Raw genomic sequence first — 23327 nt, 5'->3', positions numbered from 1 at the left:
CGTGTGTAAGTCGGCCCTGACAAGACCACTTCTGTACAATTTTGAAGTGGACCTCACTAGTGAAATCTTCAATAAGATCCCAAAGGCATGCGCTAGACTCAAGCCGGCAACCCCTCCAAAGCCAATCACGTGGTCTTTGGACAAAGTCTTGCACTATGCTTCGAACCTAGATAATGACGATTGTACTCTGAAGGATCTAACACAGAGTCATATCTTTCTGTTTGCAATAGCCTGAGGGGCGAGAGTTAGTGAAATAGTGGCCTTATCCAGAGACAAAGGCCATTTTCAGTTCCTAGACACAGAAGAACTGAACCTTTTTCCTGATCCTACCTTTCTTACCAAGAATGAGCTACCCACTAAGAGGTTGGGTCCTTGGAGAATCTGCCCACTGAAGGAAGATGTCTCTCTATGCCCAGTTGAGTGTGTAAAGGTCTATTTTCGAAGAACTTCAGACTTCAAGGGAGGACAGCTCTTCAGAGGCAAAACTTCAGGATCAAACCTATCCTTAAAACAACTGAGAGCGAAGCTCACCTACTTTATTCGAAGAGCGGATCCTGACAGCACACCCGCAGGTCTAGATCCAAGAAAAGTTGCTTCTTCGTTGAATTTCTTTCAACACATGGACTTTGAGAGACTCCGCTCATATACTGGGTGGAAATCATCCAGTCTTCTATAAACACTATGCAAAGCAAGTACATGAAATAAAACACTTTGTGGTGGCGGCGGGTAGTGTCATAAAACCCGTCGTCTAGTGCTGCGATGAACAGTGGACTGTGTTTAGGATCTAACAGTGTATCTAGTGAATAGGTTCTCGTACCTTCTAGTGCAAATCATTACGATGATTAATAGACTGTTCTATGCAGGTGCATATCTGACCAATAACACCAGTGCCGTGTGGACGTTTGCACCACAGTGTTCACGCATATCCGAAATCTGAGCAAGTCTGACAGATTTTGGTTTCACATCTCCATTGAGTGGCATTATTCCGATAATGAAATTATATATATATTCTTCCTTTACAGGTCAATATATGAACCCGCATGTGAATGATTGTTGGATAAGATTCTTATTTTCTTGCAACCACATTTAATAATGTAATAGCAAAATAAATACAAAAATTTATATGGGTCTTAATTTTTACTCCTCAGTTGCTTTTAAACAAAAGCTTGCTAGAGTTTTATTTTTATCCTTATAGATAAAAAATACGTGAGCCAAGTACTGATTTCCAAGGTAATCAAAGGTACCCTCTAAAAAGTTTCCCTTTTGTTCTTACAGAAATACATACCTTGAATCCTTACTGTTGAAGTCGACACTTTCCCTGCAGGGGGAGGGAAGCACTAAGCCTGTTCCAGGCTTAGTGGAAATGACAGTTAACTGGAATTTCATATATAGGTCTAGGAGACCAGGTAAGGAATCCATTCAAGGGAATTTCATATATAGGTCTAGGAGACCAGGTAAGGAATCCATTCATGGTAAAAGGCACACACACAAACCCACAGATATAGTACTTTCAAGTAATTTCTCTGGTATGCTTCCATCAGGACAACATGGCCGAGCCCAAAAAACGGATTTTGAGCAAAGCGTAAAATCTATTTTTGGGTGAGAGATCCATGTTGTCCTGATGGACCCACCCTTTTGCTGACCCCACCCGAAACTACTCTACCTGCGACTATTCCTGCTTAAAGACAAGTAAAAGGCATGGTGGCCGGTAGTAGAACGGATAGGAGGCCCACCTGGTACCTAGATTGGCACCCCCTTTCTTTCGCCACTCTTCCCCCTTACATCAAAGAGTTAAATCTATTCGGGGTGAAGATTGCTGTGTGTCGTATCTAAAAAATACGTCCCTGATTCCTAGCGATATCCTGAATTGGATAATCGTGCCAGGAGTTAGAATCATGGAGACCTTCGGTTTATTTCTCTGGGAGTATCACTGTAGCAAATATCCCTTAGAAAGCATACCTAAAGGAACCTTCTATCAGGACGACATGGCACTCGCCCAAAAATGGACCCACACTTTTATATGGATGTGAAATATATTTTTAAAATTTTCTAATCCTTTCATCGTACAGGCATCAGATTAGCTACTGGCGCTTTTAAATCATCCCCCATCCCTAGTCTTTTAATTGATGCTGGCAAGTGGCCTCTGGACTTATATCGCCAGTCTACTATGATTAGATATTGGTGTAGGTTACAGAGGCTTCCTAATTCACTATCTTTTGAAGATGCCAATAGAGATAATTTCTTCTCTCACAATGAGGTTCTCACTACATCCCCAAAGCCTTATGGATTCAGAGTGAAAGAACTGCTGAATAGCCTGAATCTTTCCAGGAGCGAGGTACTACCTTATAGGCTATCAGTCTCCCCTCCCAGGAAATTTCCAGAGATCTCTAATTATTACACTGGCTCTAAAGGCAACGTGATAATTGAAGAAATTTGGTCCACCTTTTTATAGAACATGCAGAACCACACAAGGATAGCGGCTTCATATTTATGGACGGCTCCAAATCCAGTGCTGGCGTTGGATTTGTAGTGTACAATTCCCTTTTTAGTTGTAAACGTGTGCTCCCTTTAAAATCATCTCTCTTTACAGCAGAGCTGTATGGTATCCTGACTGCTTTTGAAAAAATAGAAGTAAGAGGGTAATTTTACCATTTTTAGTGATGCAAATGTGTGTTGCAAGCACTGACGGATTTTAATCCAACCAACCCTTTAGTTTTAAAAATTTTATAGCGGCTCATATTTGTAGAAGTGCAAGTAAAGAAGTCGAGTTTTGCTGGGTCCCACCTTATGTGGATGTGCCGGGTAATGGAGCGGCTGACAAATTAACTAAAGAAGCAGCAGACAAATTACTTCCTGGAAGATATCTTCCTAGTAATGTCTTTTTGCCTGATATCAGAGTCTCTTGGTGATGTTTGGCAACGCTACTGAAAATTTGTTGATCAGAATAAGATGAAGGAAATAACAAATGCAGTACCTCCATGGAAGTATGACAATATGCCAAGAAGGAGGGACACTATCTTCTGTCGCCTTAGAACTGGGCACACGTGTGACTCATGACTTCATGAGGACTGGCAGGTGTCAGCCATTTTGTGATGATTGTTTGGTTCCTCGGACTGTGAGGCATTTACATGTTGAATGCCCCAGTCTTGTGGGTATCGGGGACCAATTCTTGTCTGATTCTCGTGGTGAGGATGGCAGGTACATCTTCATTAAGATTCTTGGAGGGGACATTTTTTATAAAGCTAGTGGCATTTTTATATTCATATAGCTAGTGGCATTTTTAGATTTATATTAGAGGCTGTATTAGGTTTTAAAAGTTCTATTGTTAAGTTATTTGTTAGTTTTTATTTTTAGTATTTTCTTATTTATTGATAGTTAATTATGCATGATTAAATCAGCATCAATGACTACTGATGTTATGATGCCAGATAACTCTCTCTCTCTCTCTCTCTCTCTCTCTCTCTCTCTCTCTCTCTCTCTCTCTCTCTCTCTCTCTCTCTCTCTCTCTCTCTCTCTCTCTCTCTCTCTCTCTCTCTCTCTGTCTCTCTCTCTCTCTCTCTCTCTCTCTCTTTTTTTTTTTTTTATTTTTGCACATATATAACGTTTTTTTCACTTGTTTCGAAATCTTGTACATCTGTCAGAGATGGATGGCATTGGTAGAAGGTAGGCAAGTGTAAACTTCGATCTACGAGAAGACCAGCCAGAGTTTCCAAAGACGTATAGAAGTTATGATGTATGTGTGTTTGTTTACTTGCAGTTCGTATGTACATTGGGTTTTCACAACGTCCTCGTGAACTTTGTAGCAAGGCTAATGTTACCCAAGGTCAAAAAAAGTACAAAAAGTAAGCAGAGAGAAACAAAAAAGAACCAAGAAGATAGGGAAACATGAAAACGAGTACAAAGCTGAAACATTCTAACTAAAACTCTGGCAACAATGAGAGGCCGTTGGCAACTCTAGACACCCTTATACCAAGTGTACAGTATAAGTAAATTTAGGGTTTAAATAACTCGTTTAGGGAGCCTTCATGTAGGAATAAACAATAAAAGTACAAAGTAAGGTTATCATAATTATGTTATTTTGATTTTTCCAAGATAAAAGCGAAAAGCGAAAATTTATAGCAAATCTTTAAGAGCTCATAACTTCTAAACATACTTATTAACACCACATTTTTTCACTTATTGTTCAGTATTAGAGAGAGATATTATTGAAAAGAGGAATAAAAATCCCACACTTATGTAACAGAATTGTCATTTTCCTTTTTGTCTTTTTCATGATTATTTTGCGTCAAAGCGAAGGAAATTAAGCAAGAAATTCATAAAAAAAAAATTGAAAATCTTTCGCTCAGAATTATTCGGTTTATAAAGAAGTTTTGATGGTATGATTTTCAATACAATTGGTGTCCTATTAGTGGAAAAAATGTGCCTATTTTTTTTTTAATCGTCATTTTTCCTAATAAATCAAAAAGTTTTTGATAAAGTGACTTGAAATTTTTATATGATGAAGGTATCATATATGTCTAAAACATATAGAAATTGTGTTTTGAATAATTATAATAAAAAGATGCAGGATATAGCGGATGGTCCCCTGAAACAGTAGACTATGAACAAGCTAGACTCTTAAAAATCCTCCAACAACAAAGAGGAAATTTAGCAGGAAACTTGGATAATGCAGATAAAAGTAAAACTAAATCATTAGTAAATCAGGGATACTAGCAAATGTATAGAAAAGGAGAAAAACGGGAAATTTCTTCACTGGCACAATTCAGTGCTCAGTTACAAACAAATTGGAAAACTTTAAGTTAATGATAAGTAGTGAGGAACTAGATGTTGTAGGCATTACCCTGACATGGATTCAAGAAAAAACAAAGATTTTATTGGAAAATACAAAATCCCAGGTTTCAAGCTTTTCAAGAAGGATCCCCTCATGAAAAAAGGTGGGAGGGTAATGCTCTATGTCAATAATCAAACCCCAAAGAAATTAAATTAGAAACAATGTGAAGTGACATGAAATATAAAAATCACATGAAAAAACAAGTACATTCTAGTAATATATAGAACACATCAAACACAAGAATAGGATGAAGAGCTCTATAGACAACTTGGACAAGAAGTTAACAATAATGCAGCTGTCCTAATGGAAGACTTCAATGTAGTACTAAACTGGGACTATGAATTCTACATCAAACACAGGCATAGGCTGCTAGAATTTGTCAACAATGAATTACTCCATCAGTAGATTGATAAACCAACTAAGGGAAACAACATACTAGATATTTTGCTAACAACAAGAAAATTTAGTATCTAGTGTTTCAGAAGGCAAAAATATTGACAGAAGTGACCACAGAATAGTTAGATTTCAGGTAAATATTCCTTATCTAAAAGAAATAAAATTATAAAAAAGCTAGACTACAGACATAGTAACTGAATAAAACTGAAGGAATACTGGACACCAAGATTTTAGAATACAATGAAACAAGGAACATAGATATAGATACACAATGGGATTAATTTGTAGAAATATATGAAGAAAAAATATCTAAATGTATACCACATAGAAAAATTTCACCAAATGAAAATCCACAACCTAAGTGGTTCAGCAGAGAAATAGCCAATGCAGTAAGAATATCAATGGGTCCACAGCCTTCAATTCATGAAATTTCCTAGTATAAGAAGTCAAGCCGAAAAGTAGATAAACTAGTTAGAAAGGCCAAGATCAATGGAGAGAAAAGTGGCATCAGCTAGTAAAGAAAACCCCCACAAAAAATTTTGCCTACGTCATTAATAGAAAACCAATTAAAAACAATATTAGCCTATTGTGAGACTCATAGGGTAATCTTATAACAAATAATTTGGAAAAGGCCAAATTGATGTGTATTCACTAGGAAAGAATCAATGATCTTCCCTAAACCAGCTATCAAATATGAAGGGCCACAACCCTTAGATATAATCATCTTTACAATGAATGGTGTCAAAAAGAAAATATAAGGACTCAGTAAGTCTAAGGCACCAGGTCCAGTTGTTATTGTCCAAGAGAGATTATAGAAGATATAACCCCACACTTTTACAAAATGTTCCGAAAGATGACCAACGAAAGAAAGGCGCCACAAGGATGGAAACTAGGCAATGTTCCTTCAATCTACAAGAAGGAACCTAAAGAAGAACCTGGTAACTACAAACCTGTGTATTTAACTTCAGTATCTCAAAAATTTTTAATCATAGTAATTCAATAGTAGAGTACATAGAGAAAAATGATCTGATACCCAGCCAACATGGTTTTAGACAAAAGAGATCATGTGTTGGAATTTTTCCTTGTGTTTAGCATATAGGACAAAAGCAGGGCAATAGACATAATATGCCCAGACTTTCCAAAGGCTTTTGACAAAGTTCCTCATAAAAAATAATTTTCAAAATTAGAGCATTAGGCATCATTGACGAGCCAGCTGGATCGAAGATTGACAAACAAATAGAAAACAGAGATTTGTAATCAATGGAGAAGCTTCATAGTGGGCAGCTTTTACAAGTGGAATACCCCAAGGATCCATTCTTGGCTCATTGCTATTTCTAATGTACATCAACAACATAGATTTAGGATTATCTAGTAGAATAACCAAACTGAAGATAGATGGGAAAACAGAGAATAGGATAGAAGAGTGGAGAAGACTGATTTCATGTCTAACCCTGTAATGGGAAGAACTAATGCAAAAACAATTATGATAATGAAACCATTTTTTGTTTTGAGAATCTCTTCTCCCTCTAAATGGATTTAGAAATGAGAATCTTAAAACAAAGGAACAATATTAAATAGGCAGTGAAGATGATGTAGTTGTTTTACTGCATTCTAGAAATGTATTTCACCTAGTAAAGTGGTAGGTTGATATTTTTTATGTGTGTGTTTTAAATAAGGTGTAAAGTTGTGTGGAATTGTGGTATGCTAGATTGAATTACCGTACATCATTTTATATATTTTTATGTTGAATAGGTATTTTTGTTTTTAAAGACATATGCCTTTTTTCTTATAGGATCTCCCTATTGGCGTGGACTACAGCACCTTGGAAAAAGAACACCCATGTGAACACATGGTTGGTGACTTGGTGTGGGTACTTTTAAAAGGGAACCCTTTATGGCCAGCCATGATATCCTATCAGCCAGATAATGGAGAGTTTACCAAGTTACATGGTAAGTGTATTCCTTTGTTGTTTAGTATATATGTATTTTTTAAAGTTAACCAACCATAGCTCTAGTTTTGTATTAAATTTTTTTTAAAAGTATGATATCTCTCTCTCTCTCTCTCTCTCTCTCTCTCTCTCTCTAAATATGTTCAGAGAGAGAGAGAGAGAGAGCCTTACCTTACCTTATCCTTATTGCCTTATTTTTTGTTTGGGTTCCCCCAGGTCCCTCAGTGTGAGGCACCTCGTATATCCACCAGAGAGTTGCTAATGCATCTTCCAGTGTATTTTGCATCTTCCAGTCTTGGATGGTCTGGGATGCATCTTAGGTATTTATCGAGTTTATTCTTAAACACATCTACGCTCACTCCTGATATGTTTCTTAGATGAGCTGGCAGCACATTAAATAGTCGCTGCATTATCGATGCTGGTGCGTAGTGGATTAATGTCCTTTGCGCCTTCCTTAGTTTTCCTGGTATATTTTTTGGCACTATTAATCTACCTCGGCTTGCTCTTTCTGATATTTTTAGCTCCATGATGTTTTCAGTAATTCCTTCTATTTGCTTCCATGCTTGTATTATCATGTAGCGTTCTCTTCTCCTTTCTAGACTGTATAGTTTTAAAATTTGCAGTCTTTCCCAGTAGTCAAGGTCCTTAACTTCTATTCTAGCAGTATAAGACCTTTGTACACTCTCTATTTGTGCAATATCCTTTTGGTAGTGTGGGTACCATATCACATTGCAGTACTCGAGTGTACTACATACATAAGTTTTGTAAAGCATAATCATGTGTTCAGCTTTTCTTGTTTTAAAGTGTCTGAATAACATTCTCACTTTTGCTTTACATTTAGCCAACAGTGTTGCTATTTGGTTGCTATTTAACATTACACCAAGGTCTTTAATTGCTTCCTTGTTTGTGATTGTCTCGTTATTAGGTCCCTTGTATGCATATACCATTCCTTCTCTGTTTCCATAATTCATTGATTCAAATTTATCGGAGTTAAATACCATCCTATTTATCTCCGCCCATTCATATATTTTGTTTAGATCTCTTTGTAGTGAGTTCCTATCTTCATCACAAGTAATTTCTCTACTTATTCTTGTGTCATCGGCGAAACTTCTCACTACAGAGTTTTCAACATCACAATCTATGTCTGAGATCATAATAACAAACAGCAGTGCAGCTAAAACCGTACCTTGTGGCACGCCAGATATTACCTGAGCTTCATCCGATTTCTCGTCATTTGCAACTACTATCTGTTTTCTGTTTTGCAGGAATTCTTTTACCCATTTTCCTATCTTTCCCACAATATTATGCTTTCTCATTTTTTTCTCTAATATATTGTGGTCTACCTTGTCAAAGGCTTTTGCAAAATCTAGATAGATCACATCTCTGTCTTTTTCACTTATCATATTTTTGTATATGTTTTCATAGTGTGCTATCAGTTGGGTGTGTGTACTTTTTCCGGGCACAAAACCGTGTTGACCTATATTAAACAGATTATTTTTAACCAAATGATCCATTATTTTCATTTTTATTACCCTCTCACACTTTCATAATATGTGATGTTAGACTAACAGGTCTATACAGTGGAACCTCTACATCCGAACGTATCTACATCCGAAGTAAAATTCGAGCAAATTTTTGACTCTACACCCGAATTTTATTTTGACACACGAAGTAAGCAATTTTCGTCGTACCGGTTGTATCCAAATTTTTCTACACGCGAAGTACAATTCGAACACGTTCCTACTCTACACCCGAATGTTTTTTTCGACACCCGAAGTAAACAATACTCGTACGCGTAGTCGGTGCTCATAGCGCCTGAAGTGTATTTTATTTCCGCCGATAGAAGGCAGCACTTCGACCTCGGAGGGACCCTCAATTAGCGCGGCTTGGGTCAGTCCTCTGTGCTCGTCGGCTTCTTGCGGTTCTCTGTGCGTTCTGCTATTAACTCTGTTTTAATCGTGATTTTTTACGTGCATCCTTTAACGGTAATTTACGTAAAGTATGGGTCCTAAAAGGCTTAGTTTTGCCAGTGGTAGTGGTAGTGGTGAGAAAAGGGAGAAGGAAATGCTTTCTTTAGAAGTTAAGCAGGAAATTATTGAAAAACATGAGCGCGGCATCCGCGTGAGTGAAATTGCTAAACAGTATGACCGTAATATGTCGACGATCTCGACAATCCTTAAACAGAAGGAAGCTATTAAAGCAGTGAAACCTTCTAAGGGGATCACCATAATTTCAAAACGCCGTAGCCCTATCATAGAAGAGATGGAACGACTTCTGCTAGTGTGGATTAAGGACAGAGAGATCGTTGGCGACACCATCACCGAGACAGTCATCTGCGAGAAAGCGCACACCATCTTTACGGACTTGAAGGAGGAGAGCTCTGGGGGTGATGCTGGGGAGAGTTCAACCGAGCCTTCCTCAGATGATTTCAAGGCATCTCGTGGCTGGTTCGAGAAATTTAAGAAACGGTCCGGGGATTCATTCAGTTGTTCGCCACGGAGAGGCTGCTAGTGCTGACACAAAGGCTGCAGCTGACTTTGTCAAGAACTTCGAAAAGATCGTGCAGGAAGAAGGCTACGTAGAGCAGCAAGTGTTTAATTGTGATGAAACTGGGCTGTTTTGGAAGAAGATGCCCAGTCGAACCTACATCACCGCCGAAGAGAAGAAATTGCCTGGGCATAAGCCAATGAAGGATCGGTTGACTCTTGCCCTATGTGCCAACGCTAGCGGGGACTTTAAAGTCAAGCCCTTACTGGTTTACCATTCCGAGAACCCTAGGGCCTTTAAGGCACACAACGTCGATAAGGATCAGCTTCATGTTTTCTGGCGATCCAACTCGAAGGCCTGGGTCACTAGGCAATTCTTTGTGCAATGGGTTAACCAAGTTTTCGGCCCTTCTGTGAAGAAGTATCTTCATGAACAGAAATTGCCTTTAAGGTGCCTGCTATGCCTTGACAATGCACCCGCTCACCCTCCCGGACTTGAAGATGATATCTTCGATGAATTTAAGTTCATAAAGGTGCTGTATCTTCCACCGAATACCACCTCTATCCTCCAGACCATGGACCAGCAAGTCATCTCTAATTTTAAGAAGCTGTACACCAAGCTCTTATTTAAGCAGTGCTTTAATGTCACGCAAAGCACCAACTTAACTTTGCGTGAATTTTGGAGGGGCCACTTCAACATCGTGCACTGCTTGAAGATCATAGATCAGGCTTGGGTGGGATTAACTTGAAGGACCCTCAATTCTGCCTGGAAGAAGCTGTGGCCTGATGCAGTTTCTTCCCAAGATTTCGAAGGTTTTAACCCCGAACCTGATCCCGTGGTGGGTGCAGCGGAAGCCGTAGAGGAAATCGTCTCCCTTGGCAAGTCCATGGGTCTGGAGGTCGACGCAGATGACGTTACGGAACTTGTCGCCGAACATCACGACGAACTTACCACGGATGAGCTCAAGGAACTCCATGCTATGTCGGAGCACATGAGTGATGACGAGGAAGGGAGCGAGGAGGTAGAACATGTGTTAGGTTCGGCGCATATAAAAGAGGTGTTAGGAAAATATCAAGACGTGGTCGACTTCATCGACAAATACCATCCAAAGAAATTGCAGGTATGTCGTGTAGTTTCGCAGTTCGATGATGTTTGCCTAACTAACTTTCGAAACATTCTGAAAAGCCGTACCAAGCAATTATCTATCGATAATTTCTTTAAAAAAACTGCGAAGCGAACTCGTGATGAAGAGGATGTAAGTGATTCGAAGAAAACGGCAAAGAGTGAAGCGGAAGAAAGTGAAACAAAGAAAACAGAAAAGAGTGAAGCGAAAGAAATTCAGTCAATTTTAAGTGTAGAGAGTGAAAGTGATTAAAATTACGTAATCATCAAAAAGAAAAAAAGAAAATGTAAAAAACAAATATAAAATGTATAAAAAAAAATAAGCTAAGTTATGTTAATGTTCACTTAGTGTAAGTTAGAATAAGTTACGGTAGTGTACGTTTATTGTAGTTAACCTCTCTACCTCCTTGCCGCCCGTCCGTCTCCTCTCTGCGTAGCAAGACTAACAACACCTGCGCTGGAGTTTCTAAGGTAAAGTGACTTTAAAAACCCATTTCTTATTTATCATTTTTTGCTAATTCTTCTTATTTACATGTCTATTATCTAATTTAGTGTGCATTATTCTCATGGGAAATTATGTGTAGTAGTTTATTAAGAAGTTATCATAGGTTTTTGGGGTCAACCACGGATTAATCCTATTTCAATGTATTCTTATGGGAAAATTCGTTTCGACATCCGAACATTTTCTACATCCGAAGTTGGTTCTGGAACGGATTAAATTCGTATGTAGAGGTTCCACTGTAATTGCTTGCCTCTAGTCTTGATCCACTTTTGAAGATGGGGGTTATATAAGCTAATTTATGTTTAACATATATCTCGCTCATATCTACACTTTGTCTTAGCAATATTGCAAGCGGCTTCGCGATAGTGTTTGCAGTTTTTTTTTAACAAAATCGCTGGAACTCCATCTGGTCCGGCTGCCGATCCATTTTTAATTTCGTTTATAGCCTTGACAATATCTACTTCAATAATATCTATATCCGTTAGATATTCAACATTTTCTTCTCTCATTTCTGTTTCATTCTCATTCGCAATTCTTGGCGTGAACTCACTCTTATGTTTTTTCTGCTAATATGTTGCATATTTCCTTTTTTTCATTCGTTAGCCGTCCTTCAATTCTTAGAGGGCCTATTTCTAATCTCCCTTTATTCATCTTTTTTTGCATAGGAGTAAAGTACTTTGGGTTTTTTTTTATATTTTGAAGTGTCCCTTCCTCTAAGTCCCTTTTTTTCATTTTCTTTTGACTGTATAATCTTTGTTCTGCATTTTCTATCTTACATTTTATTTCCATCATTTTCCACACATTATTTTTCTTTTGTAAGCTTTTTCTTCCACTTTCTAATTTTCTGAAATAAGATCTTTCTTTCTCTTGGTATGCATGTCTTTTGTTTATTGTTTTTCTTCGGTACATATTTTTCAACAATTTTCTCCAGTATTTTGTATAGTATGTCCGTATTTACCTGTATATTATCACTTACAAACACATTTTTCCATTCTTTATTCAGTTCTTCATTTATTTCGGACCATTTTATATTCTTACTATAAAAATTATATTTTCCATATCCTTCCCAATGTTTTGTGCTTTGATTAATTCTGTGATCACTTGCTTTGGAATGGACTGTTAATTCTATGACATTGTGGTCTGAAATTCCCGTGTTATACACTATTATTTCTTTAACATAATTCACCTCATTCACAAATACTAGATCTAGGACATTTTCCTTTCTTGTTGGAATGTGGTTTATTTGTTGCATATTATGTTCTAATAGCATATCTTGAAGCTTTTCAAATTGTCTTTTATCTTCTGCGCTACTATTGCTCTTTTTTATATGTATACATACAACCACTTTCTTCTATCCGTTCTTTCCAATCCACGAAAGGAAAGTTAAAATCTCCGGATAGATATTCCAGTCTTTATGGTTTCTACATATATCATCTATTTTTTCTATTATTATGTCAAACTCCTTAGTATTTGGGGGTCTGTAAACTACAATATTCACTAGTTTTTCAGATTCAAATTCTACCGCAATCAATTCATATTCTTTGTTGCTGTATTTTTTCAGACTTTTCGTTGATTTATGTCTCTTCCATATATTGCGGTTCCCCCTTGATTCCTATTTATTCTGTCAGATCTATAAGTTTGGAAACCCTTTATCTGGTCATCACTGCCAGTCTCTTGGGAATACCATGTTTCACTTATATTTAATATATCTATTTTTTCAATTTGGGTTAGATCTTCTAAGAACTCTCTTTTCCTTTTAAGAGTTACTCATGACTAAACCCTGTGCATTCATCACTATTGTGGTTTGTGTTTCATCCCCATTATTTAATATCGGTAATAATATGGATTCTCCCATGCTTCCTTCCTGTTCTGATATGATGTTCTTTTCTTCATTTCCCGGAATTCTGCCATTAAAAAATCCAACTTTTCTATTATATTTGTTCTTTCGCCTTCATATTTATTTTTGTGTGTATACCTGCAATAATCCCCATATCTGCACCAACCCCTGGCATTATAGATGCATTCTTTGTAGTTGGGCTCTAAATGTGCAGGTTTGGGTTGAAAGGCCTCATATCTTGGGGCTCTTGGTTCATAGCGCGGTATATACACGGCCTGCTTTTTTGTTTCTTTTTTGCTTTCATTTTTCTTTTCAGTTTGCCGAGTTTTCTTACTTTCATTCATGGTTGCAGGATGCATATATCGACATTTTTTGTTGAAACTGCATCCTTTTCCTTCTTTTAGGTTTTTGCATATTTTTGGATGGAGATCTCTGGATTCGTCTCCATATCCGTCTAAATACGCACATTTACCATATATTTCATAATTATGGCATATCTTTGGATGCTTGTAGTAGCATCTTTCGCCAAATCTGCAATTCCCTCTTTTCAGCATATTGCAGACTATATCCTTCTTTTCTATTTTTTCTTGTTCTTGCTCTTCCCTAAAATTATGTAGGTCCGGGTAGAGTCTCTTGTGTCTATTATTTGTTTCCATCTGGTAATTTATTTCTTCATAAGTATGTTGTTGGATGGCATCATAGGTTATATCAATGATTTCTTCTGCATCCTTACAACACATATCCTGTTCATTGTTCTCTTCTTCTTTTTCATCTTCTTCTTCTTCTGTTTCTTCTTCTTCCTCTTCTTTATCTTCAACTATTTGCAGATTTAGTCTCGACTTAATTATATTTTCTATCCAGACTAAGCATGTTGAGCGTAATACCTTTGTGTCTTTATTTTTTATTTTTTGCTGTATTTCAGCACATGTGGGGTGTGTTGGAACATGACAGGCATCACATTTTCTAATCAATTGTTGAGGATTATTAATGGAATACCATATCTTACATGTATTACACCATTTTGGCATTTTTTTTTCCCATTGCATCAATCGGCATATTCACCATATTGGACTTCTTATTGTTCTTTGATGGAATGTGTTGATTGATGTAGACTTTCTTTATAAGTCTCTTTATCTCTTGGATCTTCTTTGGAATTTCTTCTATTATTTTGCTGATGTTTTCCGCAGATTTGCTCCAGTTTATTGGATCATATTGTTTCAATATGTCTGCGAATATTTTTCCGTCACACTGGTTGACGTTACTAGTGACCTCTGTTATCAGACGGTCGAGCTCCTGTTTCGCCAACTCATGGAATTTACTTTTGCTGAGTCCAGCGATGTCTCTCCAAGCCTTGCCCGTGTTGTACATAGCCATCTTGATTAGATTTTTAATAATTCACAAGATAACTATTCTATGCCGACGTTTTATCCCACTTCTCTGACCTCAAACTAATCACTGACTATTCACGAAAACTTGTAGCTATATTGCACTCGATAGCCTTTTGTTATCCGCGTTAAATCAGGATATTTATAGGGTCGCAAAAGTGTAATCACTCACCGGCACACAGATAATGCTTCCAAAACGAAATAGAATATTTAGTGAGAGAGAGAGAGAGAGAGAGAGAGAGAGAGAGAGAGAGAGAGAGAGAGGAGAGAGAGAGAATCATTCATATTTCTCTCACTAAATATTCTATTTCGTTTTGGAAGCATTATTGGATTTTTGAGATCATTTTCTTGGGTTTTTTCTTATCACATGCTTTGTCTTTAGCTTTGGGACCCATGGTAAATAATAAAATTGACAAAATAACATGAAAAAAAAAGGCACAAATACAACGAACTACACAACGACGTGTTATCAATGCAGCACCAACAAACAGACTGAATGCCATCTATCGGTCGCCTATACAACTATCACTCATCGCAAAATTGTATCTCAAATATTTCGTTGTATATCAAAGCATATATTTTCACAAATTTTTAGTTGTATCTCAAAACATTCATATATTCGGGCAATCGTATGGCAAGGTTCCAGTGTAATATCTTATTTAGTTAATTAAATTACCATTGTGTTCGATGTTAGATTACTAGGGGTTTGGTGAATGGTCTTATAACTCGGGGTACTTAACGGAAAAAAGGTTGAGAATGGTGTAATAGAATGTCGATTATTTGTGTACCCATATCTATTGCTATTTTGATTCATTATTCCAATTAACATTATTAATTTGAAACATTAACTGAATTATCATGATCATGTTGCAGGAGATTTGTTATAAAATCATTTATTGATTTAAATGAATATGTGCGTACTGTATCCTTTTTTTACATGATGATGTATAGTTATAATCGGTGTCACTCTTGAAGTAGTGCTTTCCAAATTATCCACATGATTCAAAATCATGTTTATGAAGATCCAAATTGTCACGTATCTGCTGCAACGTCCAGGTCTGTGCATGGCATTTTGTTCTCACGATATCAACATCGGCTGCTGCATTGACTTATCATGATCTGCACTGCACTAACTGTAACAAAAACTCTGGAACTATATGTATTCTGCTGAGAGTATGTAGTAGCCTAATGACTCACTGATGAACCATGCAAGTGTCTTTGGCAAATTCACATTAGGAGAAGGTTCTAGTTCTTGCACCTATATACTGCATTGATAAGCAAGCCCAGCTAATATGCTCTTTGAGTGACCCTTGGGTTGCATGATGTACCTCTACCTAGTTGGGATTTTAAGCCTTGGAAATGGTACTGTCCATGTTCAGAAGTAGTGGTCATCACAACAATTTTTGGAGGACAGTAAGTGGCATATTGTCTCTTCACAATGATGAAGTATTTGAGGGTATGTCTCTCTTGTGTTCCAAGCTCACAGAGTCCACTGAGGATATTTACATTATATTCTATGAAGATGTTCCACCAAGATGTATTGCTCTTTCACAACTACTTCGGATGTGAAAGCCAAGAAGAGCTGGCAAACATTCTTTCCAATTTTCAACAAAGGTATTGTTTGTCTGTTGTATCCTGTGCCCATTGTCATTGATACTTGGTTGCCTAGGACAGACTTGTAATCAAGAGCAAGAATCACATCTGTATCTAGAGAGTAGATGTGGACCCTGTATCCAAGACTGAGAGCTTTAGGCTCGCTAAAGATCATTATCGTGTCTTCTTCATCACGCCTGCACTGTGTTGAATGTTGCTTCTGTTGGGATAGTTGCACATGAACCCTCGGTTAGTAGTTACATCTCCCATGCAGTGTTCTACAACTTTGCTTGCTAACTACAATATTGGCAGTTTCTTTTTTATGATTGTTAAATTTGGATAGGTCTTTAATGCATGTGTTCCTGTTGTCTTTGTATTCAGCGTCTCGAGAAACCTTCCATTTTGCACAACACTGTCCTGCGAGTTCTTGCAGTTGTGACTTTGGTGTTGTTGTCAAACACTACATACGCCTTAGAGTAAAGTCGAATACAACATGCTGTAGGATTGATGAAATGTTGAGCCAGGTCAGCACATGTGTTTATATGATCTTTGAATACAGCCATTTCATGGACAACAGCCAAGACATGGCACCAACGATTATTGAAGCATCACCATTTAACAAATCCCAATCACCAACTTGTTTCTCTTCAGCATGTGCCAGGTTTTCCAGAAGGTGGTGTGAGTTGATATTTTTCAGTACAGGGGTGAAGTAAACATTCTGTTTTCATCAACATGCTGCTCACTGGAGAAAATTCATAAATGCATATATCATCCTTCAGATAAAGGTTCTGTGTACCACAGATGTGCTCTTCTGCAAATTGTTCATAAGCCATTTTTCCACAATCTAATGTGTTCAGGATGCTCTCCTGTACATCCTTTTGTTCATGATGATGTTCTTTATGAAGTGGATCAGTGTCCTGTGCCGTCATGTAATCCCATAATCTTAAAGGTATAACACTTTGACAGTGCCTTTTTTGAGTTGATGGATTTGATTTCCCAGTTGTGCCAGTTTTGCCTTGGATAAATCGTGATGTTGTCTCAATGCCTAGCATTACTTGTCTCTTCTGCTAAGTGTGAGAGCTCCATTGTACTTGGGCGACGCTTCAGAAGGCTTCCAAGATTGTCAGTAATACCACTGATACCTCTGTCTCGTTTGTGTATTTTGTAAATATGCTCCTGAGCTTGGTCTACACCAATAGCTGCAAAAGCTTACTCACTTCTGGACAACAAATTCTCCATTTGCCAATTCATTCCATATTGCAAGGTGTGTCTCCTTAATTTCCTGCATGCATGCAATATACTCAGGGACATGCATAGCATAATCTATGGTCATGTTACTATAAGGCTGAAATGCAATCTTATACTATGCAAATTAGTATTATTTTATAGTTTCACGCTCGCACAACACAGGCTATCGAGAACCTTCGGGTGAGCGTAGCAGTGAGTACTCTCGTACGCACGACCAAGTTGGCGCGCACGACCAATTTGGCACGCACGGGCGATTTGGCGCTCACGACGAACCTTATGCGTGCAACGACGAATTTGGCATGAACAACTAGGCACGCACAATCAGTTGAAGTGCGCGAACAACTCTAGAGAGTTTTTCGAACTCATTGCGCGAAGTGTTCGCGCGCAAGAGTTTTACTCTCATGACAGAGGGTTTTCGAACGCTCGTCCCGTGAAGTGTTTACTCGCGTAACCATCTCAGTGCGCCCGTGCACGCGCATGACTATCTCTGTGCACGCAGCCAACTTTACGCACGTGACCATCGTCATCAAGAGTTTTCTTTTATGACAGAGAGTCTTCTGACTCTCGTCACGCAAAAGGTTTGCGAGCACGCGCCCATCGTTATCAAAAGTTTTACTCCTATGATAGAGAGTCTTCTGAATCTCGTCGCAAGTGTTCGCGTGCGCAGAAACCCGGAGGAATGCTTAATGCCTAGGGGTTTCCGATTCTCTACAGGTAACTATGACACAGTTCCTTTTGGTTCTTGCACGTAACACGATTCCTGAAAATTCCATTAGGAATCAGTGACAGAGTTCCTGCGGGTTCTCGTCACAACATCCCCTAGCGTCGTGAGAAAGTAATTCACATGTAGATAATGAACCCCTAGGTTCTCATCTGAATCTCTTGGTTCCTGCGATCCAGAGTTTTTTCTGAAGATTATGGTCGACGACACACACACACACACCGCGCGTGCTCTATCTTCCAAATGCGTGTCTTATTACATCACTCTACACTCCAAGCTGATTACTATGTCAGCTAGGCTGGTTTCGCCAGCACCGATCCTTTCGTTTTCGAACGAACCACCGTCATGTTCCCTCTACCCCCCACTTCGAGTGGTTTGGTTAGCAGATGGAAATTAGCGGTGAATGAAAAATTCCTTACATTCTGTTTCATTACCTCTGGTAGGCCTTGCCTGAATTAGACGGTAGTTTTCTCACTAGCTAGAAAGCGTTCGGTGGCAACTCCTTTGGGTAAGTGGTCGATGGCCATTAGGTATGGTCTTCTTGAAGCAAACCCCCACATACAAGAATTCACCCTTTTTGGGAGACTCGTTCCTGAGAAGTTTTACAAAACTTCAATGGGTGTTGTTAAAACTTCATGAAGGCCGTAAGCCTTCCCAGAGCACGCGCTCTAGCCAAGACAAAACCGTGAGGTTATTGTCTTGAACTCAGGTTCTACCGTTTGATTGAGTCAGCCTCTCCCATCACTGTACCCAGGGTACAATGACTTGCTGTTTTACACCCTAGGCTTCTGAGACTTTTTATTCTACCCTTACAGGGTTATTGTCTTGAACAATTAGTCCCGAAGGAACAGTGTTAGCTGATGTTAAAGAATGATAGCAACAGCTTGGGCAACTTTTCATTACGTTTACGAATGTTTCAAACCCCGCCCACAGGTAACCAGACATCCGAGTCTGTGTATGAACACTGGCTAGCCCCTCCCATAAAGAGAAGGGGCAAACCAAAGGAGTAATGATTGCTTCTATAACTGTATATTTTGTTTGAGAACATGTGCACTCTCATTCAAGAAAATATTAGTTAGTTAACAATCAAAAATTCCTTGCGATTCGTCGCACATACATTATTCCCGCAACCGGATTCGTTGCAAATGTTTCCTGGAGGCAGAGAATACGCATGCATGGACAAGTACATATGCGTGTAAGCGATCTTTCTACCAATAAGGGCTATATACATCTTGCAATTAGAACTCCGATCTATTAAGTTGTATAGTTATATCCCATACTGAAACCAGGTTACTCTGTACATTACTTGGCAACTTTCCTGTAATCAGACATACAGCATTTACATTTTGCCTTCTTATAGGCACCTTTTATCCTTTCTCCCGATCAGAAGTTTTAGTTTCCTTCAATGACTCTGACCGGAAACTTCTGATAAGCATATCTGTCCCCTGATAAGGAACATTCAGTAATACAGTGAACCCTCGCTACTTCGCGGTTCGACCATCGCGGATTCACCACTTCGCGGATTTTTTCCATAACCCATATATATACAGTAACATATATATATATATATATATATATATATATATATATATATATGTATATATATATATATATATATATATATATATATATATGTATGCATGTATTTATGTATATATGTATGTATGTATATATGTAGGTACAGTAGGGTCCCGAATTATGCGAGAATTTGGTCGATGAAAGGCCTCGTGTAATTGGAAATTCGTATATTTCGAAACACATCATGGCGGCAAACATTAACCTACCCGTCAATTTTTTTTTCACTCCATTTCTAGCTTTCTAGCTATATATACACTGTGTGTGTGTATGTATGTGTGTATGTATGTATGTATGTATGTATATAAAACATATATATATATATATATATATATATACTGTAGCTTTTATCTTAATACTGTAAGAAATCCTTCTTATAGATTTTTTTTTATAAAATACTGTACAAAATTTCTTTTATGGATAAATAAAACAATAAAAAGTTGTTAAAGTTTTGATAATTTTCTATGACTGTAGTATTTACTACTGTACTATGCATAGCTTACTGTTTTCAGTATTTTCCGAATGATGTAGAATTATTTCCTATAGATACAAAAAACAAAAAAGGGTTTTCAAGGTTTGATACAGTACGTATCTAGCAATAGTTAAAAATTACAGTATAGTACTGTGTATCCATGATGACACTCCCACACGTAAACACGGCCAGTAGGCGCAAGTGTGCACTAGGCTGCTGTACGATAATCACGCTTTTTTTTTCCCTGAGCGGTCATTTCACTAATGATAATTTTTCAAAGTTAATATAATTTCTTTATGCTTATAATTCGTAATTATAGTTAAAAGTAGGGATATTAATTAAATGGTTGAGTAAAAAAACAATTAATACTACTATTATTTAATTTCAAATGGCTACATAATACTGAATATTCTAATGGGTTCTTTTTATCTTCAATCGTAAATCTTACGCCTGGATAAGCAACAAAAGGAAAGGGATAGCTCTCTCTCTCTCTCTCTCTCTCTCTCTCTCTCTCTCTCTCTCTCTCTCTCTCTCTCTCTTCATATCGTTTCCTGTATAGTTTTCAAATATGTTCGTCATACATTTGTACATTATTTATCCACTTTATTCTCTCTCTCTCTCTCTCTCTCTCTCTCTCTCTCTCTCTCTCTCTCTCTCTCTCTCTGCGTTTCCTTTCCCTTTATAGTTTTGTGAAATTTCGTTGTCCAGTCATTCGGTAATGAGAAGTCATTTTCGCTTTCGACATCGAAAGAAAACTTTGTTTCTTCAATATACTCATCACTGGAGGATTCAGAACTAGTGCTCTCATTATCAAACAGGTTATCATTATCAAATTCCTCAACAAGAATATCATTTATTTCATCTAAAGAAATAACCTTCCTCTTTAGACCGTTCAGTACAAAAGGAACAACAAATAACCACTTATGCATGAACGCCCGAGCGCACTGATAGGAAACCAGTTTTTTCTAACATCAAACTACCTTCAGAAAAATAGTTGCCAGACATCATATAAGTTTCTATTCACAGTCCCCATATGCTGAGAGTGTTGCCAAGTGGTGATCCTGTACTTACTATACGAGTAAAGTAACATCACGAGACTGACGGCTTGTAAAAGGCAATTAAAGTCATGAACGGAATATACAGTTGAAGGCGGTACCGAGTAGATCGTGGTGAACGGTTTATCACGTGGGTGACGCTTAACAGGTTAAAAAAACATTTTATATAGTTCGGTATTTTCTCTATCCATCCTCTCCCAGAAAACCTTCAAATGTGAATTATCGGAATGTGTGCAGATCTTGGCAGTGCGATAACTAGTTAGCGACTGAGAATAAAAAAAATAAAAAGCCCAATTGACGAATGACGATGCTGATGAAGAGGATATCGAATACCGATTTTTCCCTAATTGATTTTTTCTACGTTCTGTCTAATCCAATGTACAGTACATTCTTATGTAAAGGGCGAACCCCAACATTTCTTGATGCTAATACACTTTAATTATAGATATTTTACCACCTATTTATAATCTTTATTTATGATAACATCTTTAGTAAAAGCTCTTCAATATCACTTTCAGGAGTAAATGCGTTTATGATCGTCGATGAAACGTAAAAAAAAAAAAAAACGTTTTCCTTTTAAGGAGGCGTTTTTTTAGGAAAAAAAAACAACACGAAACAAAATTGCTCATATTTCATATATTTTGATTTTCTAAGGATAAATAAAACATTAATTATAACATTATTATTACATAGTACCTGGTAAGATATCTTTTGCCGCAAAAGTTAACCTATAGACAGATGTTAAAATTGGTTAGCGAGTTCGTTATGATCGGCGATGGAACGTACTAAACAGAGTAATGGGTTTGGTTGTGGTGACATGTTTGGCAGTAGCATGATATAAAATAGTCTTTATTTTGATGGTTTTTAATTTAAAGTTTAATGAATAAGGATTTTTCACCATAATCACAACGTAAGTATAAAAATTAATTAGTACAAATATGGAATATTATACATATAGGTGTTGGACAGTTAGGCTAGGCCTAGTGACAAGTTCACACAACAGATGGGCAAACCTTAACATTTTTCATCCAAAAATAATCTTAAAATGTTTGAACAGAAATCTTTCTCTCACATTCTCCCCCCCCCCCTTCTCAGACATCGGGGAACCATCACCCCCCCCCCCAATACAATTAAGAAAACAATAGATTTCCTATGCTTCGCGGTGCTTGACTCGCGGATTTAGAATGCTCCTCGCAAATACAGGAAAATTAATTTTTAAAAACTATCGATCGCGTAATTGAGGAATCGCGTAATTAGAACACGTGTAATTCGGGACCCTACTGTATGTATATGTGTACAGTATACATATAAATATATATATATATATATATATATATATACAGTGATACCTCGGTAGTCGAACGACTCTATACTCGAACAATTCGGAGTTCGACCAAAATTTTCGAGAAATTTTTGCTGCGGTGCTCGACCAAAAATTCGGTACTCGACCAGCCGAACACGTGACGACCGCATGGGCTTTGTGATGATCGCGCCATCTCGGCCACTCTCGCTTGTTCGGGAAGCATCAGTTCTCTCGAGAGCGTCACTCAGACAACGCGCGATCAGCATTCGTTGTGATTTAGTGATTTTCAGTGCTTTTAATTGCTTTTTTAGCTTTCATAATGAGTCCCAAGAAAGTAATGAGTGTTAAGGGGAAGGAGAAGAGGAAAACAGTGCGAACAACGATCGAGTTGAAGAAGGAAATTATAGCGAAATATGAGAATGGTGTACGCGTGTCCGATTTAGCGGTAGAATACGGAATGGCGAAGTCGACCATTTCTACGTTTTTAAAGCATAAAGAAATGATTAAGAAGGCGAATGTTGCAACGGGAGTTACGGCGGTAACTAAGCAAAGGCCACAAGTGATTGAGGAGATGGAAAAGTTGCTTTTAATATTTATTAAAGAAAAACAGTTGGCCGGGGAAAGTGTTAGTGAAGCGTTCATTTGTGAAAAAGCGTTGCATATCTATGAAGAATTAGTGAAGAAAAGTCCGAGTACCAGTGAAAGTGATTCATTTACATTTAAAGCGAGCAGGGGTTGGTTTGAAAAGTTTCGTAATAGAACAGGTATTCATCGTGTTACTAGGCATGGGGAGGCAGCTAGTTCGGATCAAATTGCAGCCGATAAATACGTGGGGGAATTCGATCGGTACAT

At 37.7% G+C, this 23327-nt stretch overlaps 1 protein-coding gene across 3 annotated transcripts in view; it reads left to right on the top strand.

The window, feature by feature from the left end:
* LOC137615274 (histone-lysine N-methyltransferase NSD2-like) overlaps nt 1-23327 on the top strand; it is a 521040-nt gene that overhangs the window by 133137 nt on the left and 364576 nt on the right. For all 3 annotated transcript variants that reach the window (XM_068345003.1, XM_068345002.1, XM_068345001.1), the window contains exon 5: nt 7020-7176. In XM_068345003.1, coding sequence (XP_068201104.1) covers nt 7020-7176 — 157 coding nt within the window. The remainder of the gene's footprint in view (nt 1-7019; nt 7177-23327) is intronic.

The sequence above is a fragment of the Palaemon carinicauda genome, chromosome 21 (assembly GCF_036898095.1).
Source record: "Palaemon carinicauda isolate YSFRI2023 chromosome 21, ASM3689809v2, whole genome shotgun sequence".
NCBI lineage: Eukaryota > Metazoa > Arthropoda > Malacostraca > Decapoda > Palaemonidae > Palaemon > Palaemon carinicauda.
This window is presented reverse-complemented; position numbering and strand designations above follow the sequence as displayed.